The following is a 24565-nucleotide window of genomic DNA, read 5'->3' on the forward strand; positions in this document are numbered from 1 at the left end:
TCGGTGCAGACTCGATGGGCTGAATAGCCTACTTCTACACTATGATAGAAGAAATAAAAATGTCCTGCCTGGAATTTTTTTTTTTTTAAATTAATTTACAGGATGTGAGCATCGCTGGTTAGGCCAGCATTTATTGCCCATCAGAAGGTGGTGGTGAGTTCCCTTCTTGAGCCGCTTGAGGTGTAGGTACATCCACAGAGCTGTTAGGGAGGGTGTTCCAGGATGCTGCCCCAGCGACAGTGAAGCAACGGCGATATATTTCCCAAGTCAGGGTGGTGAGTAACTTGGAGGAGAACCTCCAGATGGTGGAGTTTGCAGGTATTTGCTGCTCTTGTTCTTCTAGACAGTAATGGTCATGGGTTTGGAAAGTGTTGTCAGAGGAACCTTGGTGAGTTACTACAGTGGATCTTGCAGATGGTACACATGGCTGCCACTGTTCATCAGTGGTGGATGGTTTGAATGTTTGTCGAACGGGGAGCAATCAAGCAGGTTGCTTTGTCCTGGATGGTGTCAAGCTTCTCGAGTGTTGTTGGAGCTGCACTCATCCAGGTAAGTGGGTGTATTCCATTACACTCCTGACTTGTGCCTTGCGGATGGTGAACAGGCTTTGGAGGTCATGAGGCGAGTTACTCGCTGTAGGATTCCTAGTCTTTGACCTGCCCTGGTAGCCACAGTACTTATTTTTAAAATATTTTTATTCTCCTCCTTTTTCACATTTTCTCCCAAATTTACACCCACCAACAATAAACAATATTCAGTAACGAATGCAATGTCAAGGCCCATATCAATAACAACGATCCCATCCTCCCACCACCCCCAAACATTAGCCCGCATGTTAACATGAACAAATAACTAAAAAGGAATCAGGAATCACCCATAGTCACCATTATCACATACAGTCCCCCTCTCCCCCAATTCTCCCAACCGCACCCACCCCACCCAATGTTCGATGTAACTCAATTTGCGAAAGTGCATAATGAATAACGCCCATGAATTGTAGAACCCCTTAGTTCAAATTTGACCTTCTCAAGAGTCAAGAATTCCAGCAGGTTCCCCCGCCACGCCAGGGCACAGGGTGGAGGTTGATCCCCATCCCAACAGGATCCACCTTCAGGCGATCAACGAGGCGAAAATTACAACATCTGCCTCCGTACCAGTTTCCAACCCCGGCTGGTCCGACACGCTGAATATGGCTCACTGGGCTAAATCGCTGGATTTTAAAGCAGACTAAGCAGGCCAGCAGCACGGTTCAATTCCCGTACCAGCCTCCCCGGACAGGCGCCGGAATGTGGCAACTAAGGGCTTTTCACAGTAACTTCATTGAAGCCTACTCATGACAATAAAGCGATTTTCATTTTCATATGGCCTCCTGAGGGCCCGGGTCCAGTTTCACGTGCACCACTTTAGAGATTATCCTAAAAACCTCCTTCCAGTAATCCTCCAGCTTTGAACAGGACCAAAACATGGTGTGTGTGTGTCCACCCCCCCCCCCCCCCCCCCCCCCACCCCCCCCCCCCCCCCCGCCCAGGGCAACGTTCACACACATCGTTTCCCCCCTCAAAAAGCCGGCTCATCCTCGCCCTTGTGAGGTGTGCTATATATACCACCTTCAGCTGTATCAGCCCCAACCTCACGCACGAGGTAGGAGCCACAGTATTAACTTCGCTAGTCCAATTCAGTTTCTGATCAATGGTAACCCTCAGGATGTTGATTATGGGGATTCAGCAATGGTAATGCCATTGAATGTCATGGAGTGGAGATCAGATCCTCGCTTGCAGGAGATGGTCATTACTTGGCACTTGTGTGGCGCAAATATAACTGGCCACCTGTCAGCCCAAGCCTGGACATTGTCCAGGCCTTGCTGCATTTGGACATGGACTGCTTTATTGTCTGAGGAGCCACGAATGGTGCTGAACATTGTGCAGTCACCCGCAAACATCCCCACTTCTGACCTTATGATGGAAAGGAGGTCACTGATGAAGCAACTCAAGATGGTTGGGCCTAGGACACTACCCTGAGGAACTTTAGGATGCCCTAAAGTTATGACTGACCTCCAATTAATTAATCTTAATAATCTTCATTGTCACAAGTGGGCTTTCATTTACACTGCAATGAAGTTACTGTGAAAAGCCCCATCGTCACATTCCGGCACCTGTTCGGGTACACAGAGGGAGAATTCAGAATATCCAAATTACCTATTAGCACATCTTTCGGGACTTGTGGAAAGAAACCGGAGCACCCGGAGGAAACCCAGTGACCCAAGACGGGAATCGAACTTGGGACCCTGGCGATGTGAAGCCATAGTGCTAACCACTATGCTACCATGCTGCCCACGGTAGAATAGTGGATGATCAATCAACTACCACAACCATCTTCCTTTGTGCCAGGTATGATTCCAACCACTGGAGAGTTTTCCCCAGATTCCCATAGACTCCAGTTTAGCTAGGGCTCATCGATGCCATGCTCAGTCAAATGATGTCTTAATGACAACGGCAGTCACTCTCACCACATCTTTGGCGTTCAGCTCTTTTGTCCATGTTTGTTCCATGGCTGTAATAAAGTCAGGAGCTGAGTGACCCTGACGGAATCCAAACTGAGCTTCCATGGGCAGGTTATTGCTGAGTAAGTGCTGCTTGATAGCAATGTTGATGACTCCTTCCATCACTTTGCTGAAGACGGAGAGTAGACAGATAGGTGGTAATTGGCTGGGTTGGATTTGTCCTGTTTCTTGTGTACACGACACACCTGGGCAATTTTCCACATTGCTGAGTAGATGCCAGTGTTGTAGCTGTACTAGAACAGTTTGGCTAGGGGTGCAGCGAGTTCTGGAGCACAAGTCTTCAGTACTATTGCCAGGATTTTGTCAGGGCTCATAGCCTTTGCAGTATCCAGTGCCTTCAGTCATTTCTTGATACCATGTAGAGTGAATCATATTGGCTGAAGACTGATATCTGTGATGCTGGGGGCCCCAGAGGAGACCGAGATCGATTATCCACTAGGCATTTCTGGCTGAGGATTGTTTCGAATGCCTCAGCCTTGTCTTTTGCACATATGTGGATAAAAACAAGACAAATGTGGCAATGGTAATTCAATATTTATTGGGCTATCAGAATGGGTAAAATAATGGAAAGCTGTATTGCAATGACTGAACTAAAAAGATGTAGAACAGTTACAGGTCATTATTCTATTATCTGCCAAAGTGTGAAACCTTAATATCTTGCTTACTCGATTTCTTCAGCTTTATTAATTCCAATGAATTCGTTGAAATGGGTATCCCACTGTCACGACTATTCAAGTTACATTTCACGGATATTTCAGTTTCTCATGCATTTCAAGATCGAATAAATTCGACCAAAAAATGAAGGTTCAGCCTATTCAAAAGAAATTACTCAATTTTTGTGGACTCGCCCACTATAAACTGTTTGCAGTTCCCTTATACACACACTGCATTGGTTAGTATTTTACTTGCATTATTTTTACTTATGTGAATTACTTTTAATTATTTTTTTAAAACTTGATTAGTTTAGCCCATATGCAGTATTGATATTTTCTAGCTTTCTAAATGCCAAGATACACACAGCGGGCATTCTGCTCATTCTCCAGTAGTTTACTGAGATGGACGTTGCTTACTAGGACTGGGCTACACTGACTCAAAGTTTGAAAAAACATGGATTTTAAAAGATAGGAGAGGTGGTCAGCTCACAGAAATGAGAGTGCTATTTCCGTAAGAAAATATGCTCACGATAAAGGCATTTGATGAACTAGATTTAAAAAGAAAACTGATGTCAAATGGAGTAGCAGCACCCTGGCCGTCAAAGTCAGAGGGAGGACATCCCATCTTTTCAAGTCAGCCTTGACCCCATTCTCCAGACTCTAAATTTGTAAGCTTCTGGGTCTCCTTTTTCAGTCCCATGCTGAGGATTCTGGGTATTCAGCTGGATCTCATGCCCGTTGGTGGCTATTTTTGGTGCATCTGACTCACCGGTGCTGCAGACGGGGGTGAAGGCAGACGTCCTCGCCTTTGCCTCGGTAATAGCCCAAAGGAGACTTCTACTTGGGTGGAGGCCCCCGGGACCGTCCAATGTTGCAGTAATCTGATGGAATTTGTGGCCGAGTGATCTGATGGAATTTTTGTATCTTGCGATGGTTAAATATACCATGAGGGGGTCAGTGGAATGGTTCTACTCGAAGTGGCAGCTTTTCATCTCCTTTTGCATGGGATTGGTCACCATCAGCTGCTGGGGGAAGAGGGGGTGCATTTTGCTATGGTGTTTGGTATGTTATTGTCTTGTTTTACCTCATTATAATGAAAAACTTTGTTGAATAAAACTAAATATAATTCAAGGCTTTTACGGTTTACAGCAGTTTGGGATCAAAAAGGGAGAAAGAAACTCAGTGGTATTTCTTCGAGTAAATAGAAATCCCGCATAAATCTGTAACATTCAGGTAAACACAAGGTTAGGAGGATTTCAGTGAGTTTGATGGTCATAGAGTCATAGATGTTTACAGCATGGAAACAGGCCCTTCGGCCCAGTTTCTATCACTAAGCTAGTCCCACTTGCCCGCATTTGACCCACGTCCCTCTATACCCATCCTGCACATGTAACTGTCTAACTGTTTTTTAACGGAAAAATTGTACCCGCCTATACAATTGCCTCTGGCAGCTCGTTCCAGATGCTCACCACCCTCTGCGAAACAAATTCCCCTCTGGTCTCTTTTGTATCTCTGCCCTCTCACCTTAAACCTATGCCTTCTACAAATCAAAGAACAAAGAAAAGTATAGCACAGGAACAGGCCATTCGGTCATCCAAGCCTGCGCCGACCATGCTGCCCGTCTAAACTAAAATCTTCTACACTTCCAGGGTCGGTATCCGTATCTAGTTCTAGACTCCTCTATCTTTGGGAAATGCTGTTGACTATCTACCTTGTTTATGCTCCTCATTATTTAATAGACCTCTATAAGATCACCCATAAGCCTCCTAAACTCCAGGGAAAGAAGTCCCAGCCTATCCAGCCTCTCCTTATAACTCACACCATCAAGTCCTGGTAGCATCCTCGTAAATCTCTTCTGCACTCTTTCTAGTAAGAAGTCTTACAACACCAGGTTAAAGTCCAACAGGTTTGTTTCAAATCACTAGCTTTCGGAGCGCAGCTCGTTCCTCAGATGAATGAAGACATGGGTTCCAGAAACACATATATAGACAATGATGCAAGACGATACTGTGAATACGGGTCTTTGCAGGTAACTAAGTCTTTACAGGTCCAGATGGAGCGACTGGAGAGAGGGATAATCCCAGGTTAAAAAGGTGTGAATTGTCTCAAACCAGGACAGTTGGTAAGATTTCGCAAGCCCAGGCCAGACAGTGGGGGATGAATGTAATGTGACATGAATCAAAGGTCCCAGTTGAGGCCGTACTCATGTGTGCGGAACTTGGCTATCAGTTTCTACTTTTCTGCATTGTCAAGCGTCCTGAAGGCCGCCTTGGAAAACGCTTACCCGAAGATCAGAGGCTGAAATTCCCTCGGCTGCTGAAGTGTCCCTCGACTGGAAAGGAACATTCCTGCCTGCCGATTGTCACGCGATGTCTGTTCATCCGTTGTCACAGCATCTGCATGGTCTCGCCAATGTACCACACCTCAGGACATCCTTTCCTGCAGCGTATGAGGTAGGCAACATTGGCCGAGACGCACGAGTATGTACCATGTACCTGGAGGGTGGTGTTCTCACGTGTAATACTGGTACCCATGTCAATGATCTGGCACGTCTTGCAGAGGTTGCCATGGCAGGATTGTGTGGTGCCGTGGTCACTGTTCTCCTGAAGGCTGGGTCATTTGCTGCAAACAATGGTTTGTTTGAGGTTGCGCAGTTGTTTGAAGGCAAGTAGTGGGGACACGGGGGTGGCCTTGGCAAGATGTTCGTCTTCATCGATGATGTGTTGAAGGCTGTGAAGATGATGTTGTAGTTTCTCCGCGCCAGGGAAGTATTGGACGATGAAGTGTACTCTGTCGGTTGTGCCCCGTGTTTGTCTTCTGAGGAGGTCGGTGCGGTTTTTTGCTGTGGTGCATTGGAACTGTTGATCGACGAGTCGAGCGCCATATTCCGTTCGTACGAGGGCATCTTTCAGGATCTGTAGATGTCTGTTATGTTCCTCCTCGTCTGAGCAGATCCTGTGTATACGGAGGGCTTGTCCATAGGGGATGGCTTCTTTAAAATGTTTAGAGTGGAAGCTGGAGAAATGGAGCATCGTGAGGTTATCTGTGGGCTTGGGGTAAAGCGAAGTGCTGAGGTGACCATCCTTGATGGAGAGGAGTGTGTCCAAGGTTACAGCCTTGGTTCAAACATGGACAAAAAGCTGAATACCAGAGGTGAGAGTGACTGCCTCTGACATAAGGCAGCATTAGAGTGAGTAGGGAATCAAGGAGCCCCAGTAAAACTGGAGTTAATGAGAATCAGGGGGGAAACTCTCCACTGGTTGGAGGCATCTCTAGCCCAAAGGAAGATAATTGTGGTGATTGGAGGTCAATCATCTCAGCTCCAGGACTTCACTGCAGCAGTTCCTCAGGGTGGTGCCCAAGGCCCAACCATCTTTGGGTGCTTCATCAATGACCTTCTTCCATCACAAGGTAAGAAGTGTGAATATTCACTGATAACTGCACGATGTTCAGCACCATTCGCAACTCCTCAGATACTGAAGCAGTCCATGTCCAAATGCAGCAAAACCTGGACAATGTTAAGGCTTGGGCTGACAAACGGCAAGTTACATTTGTGCCACACAAGTGCCAGGCTATGACCAAATCCAACAAGCCAGGATCCAACCTTTACCCCTTGACATTCAAATGAAATAACCATCACTGAATCGCCCACTATCAACATTCCGGGGGTTATCATTGACCAGAAACTGAACTGGACTAGCCATATAACTTTTGTGGCTACCAAAGTAGATCAAAGATGAGGAACTCACCACCTGACTCCCCAAAGCGTGTCCACTATCTACAAGACACAAGTCAGAAGTGTAATGGAATACACTCCACTTCCCTGGGTGAGTGCATCTCCAACAACTTTCAGGAAGCTTGGCATCAGGGGCATGGTGGCACAGTGGTTAGAATACTCTAAATTAAAAAGAGAGCAGCTTGGCACCACCCAATCTCTTCCTCAAATATTCACTCCCGACACACAGTAGGAGCAGTGTGTACCATCTACAAGATGCACTGCCGAAACTCACCAAGGTTCCTTAGGCAGCACCTTCCAAACCTACATCCACTACCATCTCAATTCTAGAAGGACAAGAGCAGCACCCTGTTTCAATGTCCACATATCTATCCTTGGCCTGTTGCAATGTTCCAGTAAAGCTCAACGCAAACTGGAGGAGCAACATCTCATCTTCCGGTTAGGCACGCTACAGCCTTCCGGTATCAACATCGAATTCAACAACTTCAGATGATTAGCTCTACCCCACCTAGACCCATTTGTTTTCATCCCATTTCATTTCAACTATCTCTTACCGTTTCTTTCTTTCTTGTCTTTCTTAATATATATCAACCCCCCCCCCCCCACCATCTTATCCACCTTTCCTTACCCCTTCTCCCCTTTCTTTCCCTCTTCCCCTCCCCCCACATATCCATCTGTCACAGTTTAGCCTCTGATGTTAGTTTCTCTGCTGTTTGGCCTCTCACACCTTCTGTTCTCTCTGGGGACTGCCATTGACACTCTTTTCCCTTGGTTTCTGTGGCTATTAGCACCCCGTTTCCCTGGGTTTCTGTGGCTCTGACTCATCTTTCATTCTCACTCCACTGTATAAATATTCCCCACATTCTCTGGCTGTTAGCTTTGACAAAGAGTCATCGGACTTGAAATGTTAGCTCTTTTCTCTCCGTACAGATGCTGCCAGACCTGCTGAGATTTTCCAGCATTTCCTCTTTTGTTTCAGATTCTAGCATCCGTAGTAATTTGCTTTTATAAGCCATGATGTGGAGATGCCGGCGTTGGACTGGGGTGAGCACAGTAAGAAGTCTTAAAACACCAGGTTAAAGTCCAACAGGTTTGTTTCAAACACGAGCTTCCTCAGGTTCATATATTCACCTGAGGAAGGAGCAGTGCTCCGAAAGCTCGTGTTTGAAACAAACCTGTTGGACTTTAACCTGGTGTTGTAAGACTTCTTACTGTGCTTTTATAAGAGCAGCAAATCCATGGGAACACCACCTGGAGATTGCCCTCCAAGCCACTCACTATCCTGACTTCGAAATATATCACTGTTCCTTGTCACTGGTCAAAATTCTGGAACGCCCTCTAACAGCAGGGACCAGAGCAGATAAGGCAGCACCTCGCCACCACCTTCTCAAGAGCAACTAGAGATGGGCAATAAATGCTGGCCAGTTAATGAATTTAAAAAATTGTATTTTACAACTGGAGAAAGGTTTTTGAGTTAGCCACCATTTTGTTGAAGCAGTTGCAGAACAGCTGGTCTTGTGGGAGTGACAAATGATGAAAGGTGATGACTAGAAATATACATTGTTTTAAAATGCTATTTTCTTCTGTTGCACACCGGTGCTACTAAAGCAGCCCAATCATATGAGTGTCAGGACTTCAGATGTACATTCCTCCTCTCAGGTCAACAAAACAACAACGAATAAAACATATCCGCTCGAATTCTTGGAAGAATGATTCTGTATACCTTCGGATTTTACAGCTGCCTTAAGCACTCACGATAAACAAATGATTTGTAATGACAGACTTCACTAGCACGGTGGCGCAGTGGTTAGCACTGCTGCCTCACGGCACCAAGATCCCAGCCCAGGGTCATTGTCCATGTGGAGTTGGCATATTCTCTGTGTTTGCGTGAGTTTCGCCCCCATAACCCAAAGATGTGCAGGGTGGGTGGATTGAACACACTAAATTGCCCCTTAATTGGAAAAAATGAATTGGGTACTCTAATTTTTTTTAAAAAGGGGGGGAAATTACAGATTTCACTGATAAATAGAGATTACAAGCCTATTAAAACTGAAGAGGAGAAGAATTAGAATGATAAAAATGTGGTGAAAGAAAATTTGTTAATAAGCAGGTTAAGGATTTCTGAGGGATTGAGGAACTATTTCAAAAATTCAAAGAGTACCATAATGTATATATATCAAAAAGAATTGCTAAAAGCAAGGTCAATCCATTAAGAGGATCATCCATTTATAGATGATCAAATTGTGGCATAAGTATTCAAAAAGTACTTCACATCAGTCTATGCTGAAGAATTGGATTCCTAAGAGGAGGTAAATACTAAACTACTTGTGAGGACGGTGAGTTATAACTAAAAGGAAACCCTTAATTAATTGAGTCAGGCTAAATGAAAGACGAAATCTCAGGCCAATAAAATACATCTTCCAATCCAAGGGAAGGAAACTGATAGGGCCCTGGAAACAATATTTCAGGGATTGTTTGATTGCAGATTTGTACCAGAGGACTGAATATTGGTCAACCTGGTGATACAAAGAAATCAGAGTATTTACAGGTCAGTTTATTTAGCACGTTGCTTGGGTGACATTTTAGAGTTTTCAATTAAAGGATGGAATTACCACATATTTATATTATCAGAATTTACAAAAGGATTTTAAAAGGGACAATCTGGTTAATAAACCCCAATTTTATTTATGGCGCTAACAGACATGTTAAACGGGTGGAAGGGGACCTGTAATCAAAGGTCATTTTAGGAAAGTCTTCATACTAAACAGGGCAAGATTAAAGAGCTAGAAATAAAATTGTAGAAATCTAAATTATAAGTTGGTTGGGAAAGAGAAAATGAGAATAGGTTCAGCCTTCTCCTCTTCAGAATGCTTAGACATGCAACCGTGAATGTCCAACAAGGTTCAGTTCTGAGATTACTACTATTCACTATATGTGCGAATGGCTGGCTATATGCCAACAGGGAGTGGTGTCAAAAACTGCCAACGATATCACAACAGTAGGTATGGTTCAAGTGAATCATGAGATACTGATATATGGGGTTTTTAAAAAAAGGGCAGATGGATTCAATATGCATAATTGCAAAGTGATACATTTTTTGAAAAAAACTGACAGCAAATATATCCCGAATGGAAGTAGGTTTGCTGGGGAGGAGGAAAGAAGTTTTGAATGCAAACGCCATAGGGCAACACAAAACTGTTAATAAAACCCGGTTACGGTATCAGGAATTGGAGACCAGGCCGTATCGGGAGGTCAGAGGCTTTAAAGAGAGCACAATGTAGGATGCTGCCTGGAAATCATGAAATACAATAATATATATATATTTTTCTTTAATGAAACATTGGGGCTTCTTTCATCAGAACGGCAGACTACAGGGAAAATGACAAATGACTGAAGGATAGGACACGGTAGGAACAAAGGTATAGGAGTAGGCCATTTAGTTCCTTGAGCTTGATCCATCATTCAATGAGATCATCGCTGATCTGCTACCCAACTCCATATAACCACCTTTGCCCCTTTGGTGAACAAAATCTATCAATCACAAATTTAAATTTAACTGATGTCCCATCAATTTAGAGGAGGCAGCGGCATAGTGGTATTGTTACTGAACTAGTAATCCAGAGACATGCTCTGGGGAATGGGATTCAAACCACACCACGGCAGATGGTGGAATTTGAATTCAATAATAATCTGTAATTAAAGGTCGAACAATGACCATGAAACCATTGTTGACTGTCGTAAAAACCTCTCTGGTTCAGTAATGCCCTTGAGAGAAGGAAATCTGCCATCCTTACATGCGACTCGAGACCAACAGCAATATGGTTAACGCTTAACTGCCCTCTGAGGGCAATTAGGGATTAGCAACTACCAGTTGCTACACACACCCCATGAAAGAATAAAGAGGAAAAAAAGTTGCCATTTGTGGAAGAGAGTTCCAAAATTCAATCCTTTGAATGCAGAAGTGTTTCATTATTTACTGCTAAAAGCTCTGGCTCCTATTTTAAATTATAGCTCCACTCTTAGACTCGCCAGCCAGCAGAAACAGTTCCCCTTTGTTCCCAATGACATCTTGAAACTTTTGATCAAATTGTCCCAGAATCTTCTGAATTACAAAGAATACTATATTGGTTTATGTAATCTCTCCTTTGGAGTTCATGCATCATTCTGGTAAATCTACACTGCACTCCCTCCAAGGCCAACATATCCTAAGGCGTGGAGCCCAGCACTGTTTACAGTATTCCAGGTCTGGTCTAACCAGACCTTGCTCCCCCTTATATTCTAACCCTCAAGATATAAAAGCCAGCACCTCATTAGCAATTTTGATTGCTTTCTATGTTCATGACATTTTAATGATTCATTTGTTTTGACTTCAAATCTCTTTGGACCGTGATTTTTTTTTCTAGCTTTTAACAAGTCCATTGCCTCCCCTCAATTGACTCTGTCTGCACCTCCTGCTGCCTTGGGAAAGCAGGCAGCACAATTAAAGACCCCTTTCCCCCGGATTATTCTCTTCCAACCTCTTCTATTGGGCAGGACATACAAAAGTTTGAGAATACACACTAACAGATTCAAAAACAGCTTCTTCCCCACTGTTACCAGACTCCCGTATGACACTCTTGTGGACTGAACTGATCTCGCCACTCATCTTCTCTATTTAGTACAACACTAAATTGCTTCACCCAATGTTTATCTCCATGTATTTACATTGCATATATATTGTATGTCCTATGTTTTTCACATATAGAACAATCTGTCTGGACTGTACGCAGAACAACATTTTTCACTGTACCTCAGTGCACATGACAATAAATCCAAACTCATTTATAAAGTACCTTGTATACTCTTTGTAGGTCCAAAGTGGATGGCCTCACATTTGCCTACATTGAAATCCATTTGCCAGTTTCCCCCATTCACTTAATCAATACTTTTTCTGATCTTATTATTCCATCTACACAGAAACATAGAAAATAGGGGCAGGGAGGCCATTCGGCCCTACGAGCCTGCCCCATCATTCATTATGGCTGATCTTCCAACTCAATAGCCTAATCCTGCATTCTCCCCATATCCTTTGATCCCCTACGCCCCAAGTGCTATATCTAACTGCTTCTTAAAAACATACAATATTTTGACCTCAACTATTTCCTGTGGTAACAAACTCCACAGGCTCACCTCTCTCAGGATGAAGAAATTTCTTCTCACCTCTGTCCCGAACGGTCTACTCCATATTCTCAGACTGTGACCCCTGGTTCTGGACATCCCCACCATAGGGAATATCCTTTTTTACATCTACCCTGTTTAGTAGTTAGGATTTTACACGTTTCTGTTTGATCCCCTCCTTATTCTTCTGAACTCCAGCAAATACAATCCTAACCGACAATCTCTCCACATACGCTAGTCCCGCCGTACCAGGAATCAGTCAGGTAAACCTTTACTGCACTCCCTCTAGAGAAAGAACGTCCTTCCTCAGATAAGGAGACCAAAACTGTACACAATATTCCAGGTGTGGTCTCACCAAGGCCCTGTATAATCGCAGAAAGACATCCCGGCTCCTCAACTCAAATCCTCTCACAATGAAGGCCAGCAGACCATTTGCCTTCTTTACCGCCCACTATAACTGTATCCTTCAGTTACAGGTAACCTTCAGTTACAGGTGTACGAGGACATGTCTCATTGCAGGTTCTCCTCTCCTAATATATGGCCATTCAGCTAATAGTCTGACTTCTTGTTTTTGCTGCCTGCCAAAGTGGATAAACTCACATTTATCCAAAATATACTGCATTGCCATTCATTTGCCCACTCACTCAACTTGTCCAAATCACACTTGATCTCTACATCCTCCTCACAGCTCACCCTCCCACCCAACTTGGTGTCATTTGCAAATTTGGAGATGTTACATTTTGTGCCCTCATCTAAGTCATTGAGATATATATAAATAAATATATATATATATATATTATATATATAAATAAGTGAATAGCTGGGGTCCTAGCACCGATCTCTGCGGTACCCCACTAGTCAGTCTACCAATTTGAAAAAGACCTGTTAGTTCCTCCTCTTTTTTTTCCTGTCTCCCGACAAGTTTTCTATCCATCTCAATACACAACCCTAATCCCATTTAATTTTGCATGTTAGTCTCTTATGCGGGACTTTGTTAAAAGCCTTCTGAAAGTCCAAATAAGCCACATCCACTGACACCCCCTCATCAATTCTACCAGTTACATCCTTGAAGAATTCCAATAGATTTGTCAAGCATGATTTCCACTTCCTAAATCCATACATTGCTTACAATTCTGCCTATCTTTGTCACCAACAAATTTGAATACGTGGCGTTCTATTGCATAAATCATTAATAAATGTTATGAATATGGTTAGCACTGCTGCCTCACGGCGCCGTGGACCCTGGTTCGATCCCAGCCCCAGGTGTGGAGTTTGTACATTCTTCCAGTGTCTGCGTGGTCACCCCTAAAAACCCAAAAGATGTGCAGGGTAGGAGGATTGGCCAAGCTAAATTGCCCCTTAATTGGAAAAAAAATGAATGTTGAAGCCCCGATGCAGATACTAGTCACAATTTGCCGAATAGAGCTCCTGCCCATTATCCAGTTCCGTCTCCTGCCAAGATGCAGTTTCCAGTCTAGAGGAAAGGGCCATGATAGTGTTGGATGAAAGAAAGGCCCACCAAGTTCAGCATCCATTATCCTGCTGCTTACATGATACAAAGAATAAAAAACATTGACTAATCACTGCAATCAATATCAATTAGTCTACAACAGACCCAGACACAAGGCCAGCATGGCCTACCAGTAATGGTGTACTTTTGGGGCCAGTGGTTCAAAGTAATTTGTTCCGCACAGAAATTCTACAGTTACCACATGTTATACCTCAATTTACCAATGCTGTACCCCAAAGTATTCTTTATTGAAAGAAGTCTCATTTGCACCTGTATCAATCAACATTTTTATCTTCTGCTGTCCTCCATGGAGCCGGATCCATGCACTTACCACTCCCTCGCTGAAATAATGTTTCTGCACTTTGGTGTAGCACCTTTCATAGCAAGCTCTGTCCTATTCTACTATTCCAAAGAAAATCTAATTTTATAACATACAAAATCTAGTTCCATTAGAATCCTAAAAACTGCAACCGTACGACCTCTCAACCTTCTCTCCATCACTTTGGTTGCCTTTTTATGTATCCTCTCAATAACTGGAATTACCCAATTGGTATTACGGGGACAAGAATTATAGAGTATTCTAAAAGTAGTCACCATGATTTATAAAATGGCAGGACTACACCATCATTTTAGTTCAATGGTGACCTTAATGCACATCCTAACACCTGCCTTGTTTTGCATTCAACGGTACCGAATCTTAACATGACAGCTTTGCATCTATCAATCCTGCTTCTCAAGTCTCTTTGGACAACTTTCTTCTGGATATGTGAGGCAATGGACTGCACGTCTGTGGTTAAGGGTTGATGCGGCCATGGCATGCAAGGCTAGGATGGATGGGCGGACGGGCGGACAGATAGTAGAATGGGGGAAAGATAGAGTAAATATGATTAGGCCTACTTGCCTGCATGAGTGCTAAGGCCATGATGAAGAGCCTGTTCTGCAATAATTGACATAATTATTAATGTTTAATTTAGATTTTTAGTTGAGAGTGTTCCATACACATTCTACCCTGAAACAAGTTATTAAACCTTCATTCCACCACAGTAAATAATTCTCCAGACAGGATGAAAGCTTTTGCGGCTACTAGATCAACACTTATGTTTTAAGGTCCTGCTCTCCCGATCTTTATACCAAAGGCCTCTTTTTTGGAAAGTGGACACGATCATCTCGGACTTTGTATGGGCGGGGAAGGTGTCAAGGGTGGGGAGGACCCTGCAATAGAGGCAGAGGCAGTAGGGGGAGTTGGCATTGTCGAACTTGCTTCATAATTACTGGGCGGCAAATGTGGACAAGGTGCGGCGGTGGTGGGAAGGAGATGGGGTAGAGTGGGATAGGATGGAAGAGGAATCTTGGAAGGGGTCTAGTTTGAGAGCTATGGTGACAGCAGCGTTGTTAATGGCTCAGAGTAGGTATTCAGGGTGCCCAGTGGTGCAGTCCAGGGTGAAGATATGGAATCAACTGAGGAGGCATTTTAGGATGGAAGGGATGTCGGTGCTAACACCGCTGTGCGAGAATCATGGGTGTGAGCCGGGGGCGGGGGTAGTGTAGACAAGTGGTGGAGGGAAGTGGGGCTGGTCAAGGTGAGGGATTTGTATTTGGAGAAAGGATTCGCCAGTCTGGAGGAGCCAAGGGAGAGGGTAGAGCTGCCGAGGGCTAGTGAGTTCAGGTATCTGCAGGTGAGGGACTTTGCGCAAAAGGTTTGGAGGGTGTTCCCTAGGTTGCCGGAATACACCCTGCTGGAGCAACTGCTGCTTCCGGATGTGGAAGGGGAGGGAAGAATTGGGGATATATACAAGTGGCTGGGGGAGCAGGGAAGTGAGCGGGTGGTGAAGATCAAGGAGAAATAGGAAGGGAGTTGGGAGGGAAGATCAATTGGAGAGTATGCTTTGTGACATGTTTGTAAGAAAATACATTTAATAAAAACAAAATAAATTAAATTATAGCAAAACAATAAGAAAATAATTAATGACAAAGTCTTATTAGAACAAAGGAATAGATACTAAATAAGTAGTTTGCCTTGATTTGATGGAAGCAGTGGAAATTAATAGATACCAGAGGCAAAGTAATTAATATAGATCAGAGAATATTACCAAAAAGCGGAAAAGTGGTTGAGGCCTGAATCCTACAATACTGAAGGGGGACGGGGAGAAAAAACAGGGGCTCTGACAATAGATTATCAAATAACCTTAGATGTGTAAGCAGTACCACAGGATTGGAGAGCTCATGATATAACATCACTGTTCAAATAGGTAAAGGATAAACTGGGTATCTACAGACCAATCAGCCTAATTTGGCTCGTCTGGCAAGTTGTAGTGGCCAAAGTCAATACTCACTTAGATATACACAAGTTAATTACGATCAGTCAGCACAAATCTGACAAATTTCAGAGTTCTATGAAATGGTAACAGAATACATGATGAAGTAAGTTGTAGCAAATGAAAGTGATCAACATCTTTCTTACATGAGAGTAATGCAAACAGTGATGTCTCCAAGTTCATAATCTGGCTGTTGCATTTAACAATGTAATCTACATTTATCTAGCATCTTTAACATAGTAAGAACATCCCAGCAGAGCACAATCATAGAAAATTTACACTGAGCCAAGAAAGGAGGCATTAGGACAAGTGACCTAATAGGTAAATCAGCATCATAACGGAAGAGACACAAAGGGGCTTGCGGAGGGAAATCCAGGCCTTCAGGCCCAGACGGTTGAAAAAACCGCTGACAATGACGGGAAAGTGAAGAGGGGCTGCAAGAGTTGGAAGAAGAGGGATTTCTGAGGACTGAAAGACATTAGATGGGGAAGTGCAAGGCCCTGGAGAAATTTAAACAGGAGGACAAGATTTCAAAATCATAACATTGGTGAGCTAACAACCAATGTAGGTCAGTGAGCACAGGGATGATGGGCCAATGGGACATGACGTGTCCAACAGCAGATAGTGCTTTTTGAAAATCATTCATGGTTATGACGCTTTGGTTGTAGGAGGCAGAAGCTTGAAATCTACGGCATACAGAACCAAAAGTGTTTAATTTTAAGCAATTTCAGGGAAAAGGGTACGATTATAGACTGGCAAATGGGTAACTGATAAAACTTTTAATGCAGAAAAATGTATGGTGTGATACATCGCAGAAGAACAAGAGGAGAAAATATAAGTAAAAACTAATCAACCACACTTTTGAAGAACAGACATTTAGGAATGCAGATATCAAAATCATTAAAGTAGGATACATTTAGAAAACTTCTATCAAAGAGCATTTGGAATCCTAGGATATATAAATCATGGTATAGAGTACAAAAGCAAATAGAAAATGCCAAACCTTACCTTGGAGCTCACCTTGGATCGTATCTACTATTTTGAAAAGATATAGAAAATACAGTATTGAGAAAAGATGTTGTGGCCACAAAGGGATAAGAACATACAAATTGGGAAAAGGAGCAGACCATCAAGGCCTGCTCTACTATTCAATACGATCATGGCTGAACTTAGGCTTCAATTCCACTTTCCCACTTTTCCCTTGATTCCAAGACACCAGAAATCTCTCTATCTCAGCCTCAAGTACATTCAAAAATGGTGCATCCACAACCTTCTTGGGTAGTGAATTTGAAAGAGTCACAAGCCTTTTGAGTGAAGAAATTTCTCATCTCAGTCCCAAATGATCGCCTCACCCTGAAACTGTGAGCTTGTATGGGATTTCCCAATCAGGGGAAAATTTCTTAGCGTCCACCCTCTCAAGCCCATTCAGAATCTTAAATGCTTCAATGAGGTCACCTCTAATAGTCTGAACTATACTGCCCCATTTTACTCAGCCTCTCATCATAGGATGGCCAACTCGCCCCAAATCCTACCTAGTGAACTTCACTGCACTGCCTCCAATGTTATATCCTTCCTTAAATGTAACAACTAAAACCAGACACAGCATTCTACATGTAGTCTCGGTACAGCGTTGAAAGACTTTCTTATTCTTATATTCCAATCCTCTTGCAGTAATTGTCTGTTATATCTACATGCTAATTTTTTGTGTTCCTATTACAAGCGTACCCAAAATTCTCTGAACATCAACATTCGCAAGTTTTGCATCTATTAAAAAATATTTTGCTTTTCTATTTTTAAAGTGAATAATCTCACCCCAACCATTATAATCTGTCAACTTGTTGCCCACCCACTGTGGCCTGTGTCCCCCTCACAACTTGCATTCCCACCTATCTTTGCAACATCAGTAAATAGACAGATATGTTAATCTGTCGCTTCATCTCATTAACATAGGTTGATATAGATGAAGCCCCAGCACTGACCCTTGCAGCATTTTACTAGTCATGGCCTGCCAACTTGAATTGTATCATGTATCCCTGCTTCCTACCCATTAACCAATTCACTATGATACAAGACATTTAGTTTTGAGGAGACAGTACATGAGCACTGACAGCATTAAATAGGTACCTAAAATTATACTTGGCTTTGGTGAGGTAAAGAGAGGTGAACTATTGTGAGTCAATTACCATAAATTTAAGCTATCACTGAATTCCACACGCTGGACCCATAACTAAATTTATAAAATGAACTGGATAAATATTAATAACAATTTAAAAGGGTACAAGATTAAGTGAACGATTCTTTCAGAGTGTGCACAGATGGTCAAAATCACCCCCCATACTATAGCATTTTGCAGACATTTCAAAAACAGCAGCAAAGCCAGTTGCAGATCACTCTGGCATCATCCTAAAGAGTACAAGATCAAATTCAGAATGGATTTTTGTGGGTTTCATGAAAGGACGTGCACATTTCCCTCTGTTTAAAAAAAAACAAGCTCCCTGTTCCCAAACGTCAAGTTGAAAAGTGTGATGGTAGAAATTGGACTTCTGGTGCAACCTCCCTCATATTTACACACAGAGAGCAACCAACCACACTTGAGGCGACCTGCAATCGTGCATTCCTCTCCTTCACATGCTCCAGCAATTTCCAGCGAGCGGGTTGCCCACCCCTCCCTCCTCAAATCTTGCCAGTTATTATTTATTTTTTTTAAAGTTGAAATATTGGGCAAGTACCACCCGGGAGTCCACGCACTTACGAGGCTGGCAGCGTCGCAAGACTTTAGGGTGAACCCCTCACCCGCCCCCATTTAAAAGGGCAGAACCTCTCCCCTTCCCGATGGTGTGTAAGGAGGGAGATGGGGAAACTTTCCGAAGGCCCACAGTCAACCCACACGGAAGGCGGAAAGCCGGCGGCGAGCTCTCGGCCTGGGCTTTACAGCAGGCGCCAGCCCGGCCACACTGGCATGCTCGGGGGGCGCCTGGACTACCCGAGCCCGAGGATCGGGTGGGTGACGCCTAGAGCCAGGGGACGGCTTCCACCCCCCAAACACACACACACCGAGCTGGTCAAAGCGGCCAGGAACAGAACCATTTTAACAATCCACTTACCGGGCTCGGTAGTAGAAAACATCCTCGGTTCCAGGGGAGGAGGCAGCACAGAGACTATATTTATATATTATTAGATATATATCCTTCCCCCTCCCCGTGCTTATATAAATTTATATCACAAACGGGAACGCACATGAGGGGGGAGGGAGGGTGAAACACATGAACGATTCCCCGCTGGGCCGATAGGGGAATGGGGGGGTTGCGAGGCAGCGGCAGACCCCCACCCACACACAGACAGACAGATAGAGGCAGGCAGACAAACCCCCTCCCCCACCCCCCGGCCAGGCCGGGCCACACACTCTCTGAGGCTGCACACACGGGCCGGCCCCGTACGTACGCACGCAGACCGGCCCCTGCGTGCTGACGTCACCCCCTCACTCCCGGCAACTCTCACGCGCGCCCGCCATTCCAACCGGCGCCAAAGGGGACTGCGCATGTGCACGCTCCGGGGCGGGGAAGGCGGGAGTTGGTCTGCCGCTCGCGCAGCAACTGGGCGTCAATGTGTGTGCGCCCATTGTGTGTGGTTGGGAGTTGTGTGTGTGCGCGCCCATTGTGTGTGTGGTTAGGAGTTGTGTGTGTGCAGTGTGTGGGGTTGGGAGTTGTGTGTGTGCGCAGTGTGTGTGGTTGGGAGTTGTGTGCGCAGTGTGTGTGGTTAGGAGATGTGTGCGCAGTGTGTGTAGTTAGGAGATGTGTGTGCAGTTAGGAGTTGTGTGTGTGCAGTGTGTGGGGTTGGGAGTTGTGTGTGCGCAGTGTGGTTGGGAGTTGTGTGTGCGCAGTGTGTGGTTGGGAGTTGTGTGTGCGCGCGCAGTGTGTGGTTGGGAGTCGTGTGTGTGCGCAGTGTGTGTGGTTGGGAGTTGTGTGTGTGCGCAGTGTGTGTAGTTAGGAGTTGTGTGTGCAGTGGTGTGTGCAGTTAGGAGTTGTGTGTGGGGTTGGGAGTTTGTGTGTGTGTGGTTGGGAGTTGTGTGCGTGCAGTGTGTGGGGTTGGGAGTTGTGTGTGTGCAGTTAGGAGTTGTGTGTGTGCGCAGTGTGTGTGGTTGGGAGTTGTGTGTGTGCAGTGTGTGTGGTTGGGAGTTGTGTGTGTGCAGTGTGTGTGGTTGGGAGTTGTGTGTGTGCAGTGTGTGGGGTTGGGAGTTGTGTGTGTGTGTGTGCAGTATGTGGGGTAGGAGTTGTGTGTGTGCCCAGTGTGTGTGGTTGGGAGTTGTGTGTGCGCGCAGTGTGTGTGCAGTGTGTGGGGTTGGGAGTTGTGTGTGTGTGCAGTATGTGGGGTAGGAGTTGTGTGTGTGGTTGGGAGTTGTGTGTGTGCGCAGTGTGTGTGGTTGGGAGTTGTGTGTGTGCAGTGTGTGTGGTTGGGAGTTGTGTGTGTGCAGTGTGTGGGGTTGGGAGTTGTGTGTGTGTGCAGTGTGTGGGGTTGGGAGTTGTGTGTGTGTGCAGTATGTGGGGTGGGAGTTGTGTGTGCAGTGTGTGTGGTTGGGAGTTGTGTGTGGTTGGGAGTTGTGTGTGTGCAGTGTGTGGGGTTGGGAGTTGTGTGTGTGTGCAGTGTGTGTGGTTGGGAGTTGTGTGTGCCCAGTGTGTGTGGTTGGGAGTTGTGTGTGTGTGCAGTATGTGGGGTGGGAGTTGTGTGTGTGTGCAGTGTGTGTGGTTGGGAGTTGTGTGTGTGTGCAGTGTGTGTGGTTGGGAGTTGTGTGTGTGCAGTGTGTGGGGTTGGGAGTTGTGTGTGCCCAGTGTGTGGGGTTGGGAGTTGTGTGTGCCCAGTGTGTGGGGTTGGGAGTTGTGTGTGCCCAGTGTGTGGGGTTGGGAGTTGTGTGTGCCCAGTGTGTGGGGTTGGGAGTTGTGTGTGCCCAGTGTGTGTGGTTGGGAGTTGTGTGTGCCCAGTGTGTGGTTGGGAGTTGTGTGTGGTTGGGAGTTGTGTGTGGGGTTGGGAGTTGTGTGTGCCCAGTGTGTGGTTGGGAGTTGTGTGTGCGCAGTGTGTGGGGTTGGGAGTTTGTGTGTGTGATTGGGAGTTTATGTGTGTGCAGTGTGTGTGGTTGGGAGTTGAGTGTGCGCAGTTGGGAGTTTTGTGTGCGCAGTGTGTGGGGTTAGGAGTTGTGTGTGCGCAGTGTGTGGTTGGGAGTTTTGTGTGTGTATGCAGTGTGTGTGGTTGGGAGTTGTGTGCGTGCAGTGTGTGTGGTTGGGAGTTGTGTGTGTTTGCGGTTGGGAGTTGTGTGTGTGTGGGGTTGGGAGTTGTGTGTGTGGTTGGGAGTTTGTGTGCAGTTGGGTGTGTGTATGGTTGGGAGTTTTGTGTGTGTGTGTGGTTGGGAGTTGTGTGCGTGGTTGGGAATTGTGTGTGTGGTTGGGAATTGTGTGTGTGCCCAGTATGTGTGGTTGGGAGTTTGTGCGCAGTGTTTGTGGTTGAGATTTGTGTGTGCCCAGTGTGTGTGGTTGGGAGCTGTGTGTGCGTGCTGTGTGTGTAGTTATGAGTGTGTATGCGCAGTTTGTGAGCATGTGCAGTGTGGTTGTGTATGTGTGTGCATGGAGGGTGTGGTTGTGAGTGAGCGCGTGAATGCAGAACGTGGTGTGGGTGCAGAGTGTCTGCATGCTGTATGTGTGCAGAGTGTGATGTGTGCGTGTGGTTGAGTGAATTTCTGTGAATGTGTGTATATCATGGTAGCAAGTGGGAAAAAGAATGAAATTAAGATTTTGTGTTTATATGCACCTTCCACCTCTCCAAGAAACATTTTCTTGCCAGGGCCTGGTGCAAGTGTATTTCATGCCCACGGTGAACCTTCAGATTTCCTCCCACCACAATCAACGTTTGAAAATTAATACAGTAAAATGGTCCCACACAATCACTAAAAATTATCAGGCATCTCAGATTTTTGAATGGTGGAACTTTCGTTAAATATTTTAAACCAGTGGCACCACCCATTACTGACACATGAGGCCAGATAACAGCAATTAACTGTTAATTAACTACATATGAATACAAATTCTGGTTACATTACAATGCTTATCTCTGTCAACCAGGAATGAAAACAAACTTTGGGGTAGATGTAGGATAATGCAAATGGTCTTTATTAAGTTAAAGACTTGGAGGAGATGTCCCGTGGGGTGGGGAAATGTCTTGAAAGACGTGCTGTTAAGTAATTCGGACATTCTGAAATCTCCATCCATGGTGCCAGAATGTGGCGACTTGGGGCTTTTCACAGTAACATCATTGCAGTGTTATTGTAAGTCTACTTGAGACAATAAAGATTATTATGTAGTCTAAAGTGTTATATGTAAAATATGTAAGTATATGTTTTTTTTAAATAAATATTTTTATTCATTCTAACCTTTTCATCATAGTTACAACAAATAATTAATAACAACCAATACAATGGCAATCCCCCAACCACCAATCCCCTCATCCCACCCACCCTCAAACAGCTCCCAACATTTTGAATGAAAGACACCAATGAAAAAGAATAATCATTAATTTATACATTCCAAGCCCCCCCCCCCCCCCCCCCCCCACCACCACCACCAATGTTCGAAGTCACCCAATTCGTGAAAATGCATGATGAACAAGGCCCATGAGTTGTAGAACCCTTCCATCCTCCCCCTAAACTCGAACTTTACTTTCTCAAGCGTTAAGAACTCCAGCAGGTACCCCAGCCAGGCCGAATCATAGGGTGGAGAAGCCGACCTCCACCCCAACAGAATCCGCATTCGGGCAATCAGCGAGGCGAAGACTAAGACATCTGCCTCCGCACCTGTTTCCAACCCCGGCCGATCTGACACCCTTCTAGGGGACTTGATTCGAGTCTCACATGCACCACCCTTGAGATTACCCTGGTGACCTCCCTCCAATACCCTTCCAGTTTTGGACAAGGTCAAAACATATGAACATGATTTGCAGGCCCCCCCCCCCCCCACAGAATTTACAACCATCCTCCACCCCCTCAAAAAGTCAGCTCATCCTCTCCCTTGTGAGGTGCTCCCTATGCACCACCTTCAACTGTATCAGTCCCAACCTCACACACAAAGTTGAGGCATACACCCTCCGAAGCACCTCACACCACAGCCCCTCTTCCATGCCCTCAACCAACTCTTCCTCCCACTTTGCTTTAATCTCATCCAGTGATACCTTATCTTCTCACAGAATAACCCCATAAATCGCTGACACCACCTCTTTCTCCAATCGTCCCGCCATCAATATCTCTTCCAACAGTGTGGGGGCCGGTGCAATCGGAAAGCTCTGTACCTCCTTCCTGACAAAATTTTGGACCTGCGTATATATCTAAACATCTCCCCCTGCCCCAACCCATATTTCTTCCCCAGCTCCTCCAACTTCGCAAACCGGCCTCCCAGAAACAAATCCTTCAATACCTAACTCCCCACTCCTCCCATCTCAGAAAATTCCCATCCCACCTCCCTGTTTCAAATCTATAATTCCCTTGAATCGGCATTTCCCTTTCGCAACCCCCCCAACCTAAAGTGCTGGCACAACAGCCTCCAGATCCAGAGCATCGCCACTACCTCCCGACTCCCTGAGTATTTCCCTGGGGCCATCGGGAGCGACGCTGTTGCCAATGCCCTCAGCCCTGACCCCCTGCATAGACTCTCCTCCATTCTAACCCACTGGGAGTCTCCCACTCTCACCCAGCCCCGCAACTCCTCAGCATTCACCGCCCAGTAATAATACAATAAAATCAACCCCTCTGACTGCCGTCCTCTCTGCAATAGCACCTTCCTAATCATGGCTATCTCCCCCCTCCCCCCCTCAAATAAACAAGGTAATCATCTTTTCTACTTCCTTAAAAAACGCCTTTGATAAAAAGATCGGCAGGCATTGAAAAATGAACAAAAAACACGGCAATTCATTCATCTTGACTGCCCGCACCCGACCTGCCAGCGATAGAGGAAGACAATCCCATCTTGCCAAATCCGCTTTCACCCTCCCCACCAAACTAGTGATGTTATATCTACGGAGACCCCCCACCAATCTCGAGCCACCTGCACCCCCAGGTGTCTAAAGTGGGATGTAAATATATAGTTGACATTATTTTTAATGTAGGATCACATGATAACAGCATGGGTCGAGATAGTTCCATGTAGAGCAAAATGTAGAGACTACTTTGTAAATAATTACAATTCACCTGAGGAAGGAGCTGCGCTCCGAAAGCTCGTGTTTGAATCAAACCTGTTGGACTTTAACCTGGTGTTGTAAGACTTCTTACTGTGCTCACCCCAGTCCAACGCCGGCATCTCCACATCATGTAAATAATTAGCATAATGTTAAGTAAAAGAAACATTTGTTAACAGTACTGCCACCAGCGTCATCTGTAACTCCAGTCCAAGTCGAGCACATACCAGGCCAAAGACAACGCCCGCTCTCCCACTAAAAGGAGCACATCAATTTCAGAGTCGATTAAGGCTGGAGGATGTCACAGGAATCGTACCCCTATACTTAGCTGAGTTGGGGTACGTGGCAAATAACTGATGTGTTGGGTAAGCTGGGTCGACGAGGACTGCGTTCACTGCAGTGGTGAGAGAGACAGGCTTCCAACAC

The 24565-nt window shown here is 45.2% G+C and overlaps 1 protein-coding gene across 4 annotated transcripts in view; it reads right to left on the reverse strand.

Moving 5' to 3' along the window:
* The window catches only part of LOC119972284 (protein argonaute-2), a 136498-nt gene extending 117147 nt beyond the window's left edge, over window positions 1-19351 (reverse strand). The window contains exons 1-2 of one of the 4 annotated variants that reach the window (XM_038808730.1): window positions 19036-19351; window positions 16940-16963 (exon numbers count right to left, since the gene is read on the reverse strand). In XM_038808730.1, the coding sequence (XP_038664658.1) occupies window positions 16940-16963; window positions 19036-19057 (46 nt within the window). In that variant the 5' untranslated portion in view covers window positions 19058-19351. Of the gene's footprint in view, window positions 1-16939; window positions 16967-19035 lie in introns of all 4 variants that reach the window. The other 3 variants (XM_038808731.1, XM_038808729.1, XM_038808732.1) reach the window with 3 other exon arrangements.
* Between the last annotated feature and the right edge of the window lie 5214 nt (window positions 19352-24565).

The sequence above is a fragment of the Scyliorhinus canicula genome, chromosome 10 (genome assembly GCF_902713615.1).
Source record: "Scyliorhinus canicula chromosome 10, sScyCan1.1, whole genome shotgun sequence".
NCBI lineage: Eukaryota > Metazoa > Chordata > Chondrichthyes > Carcharhiniformes > Scyliorhinidae > Scyliorhinus > Scyliorhinus canicula.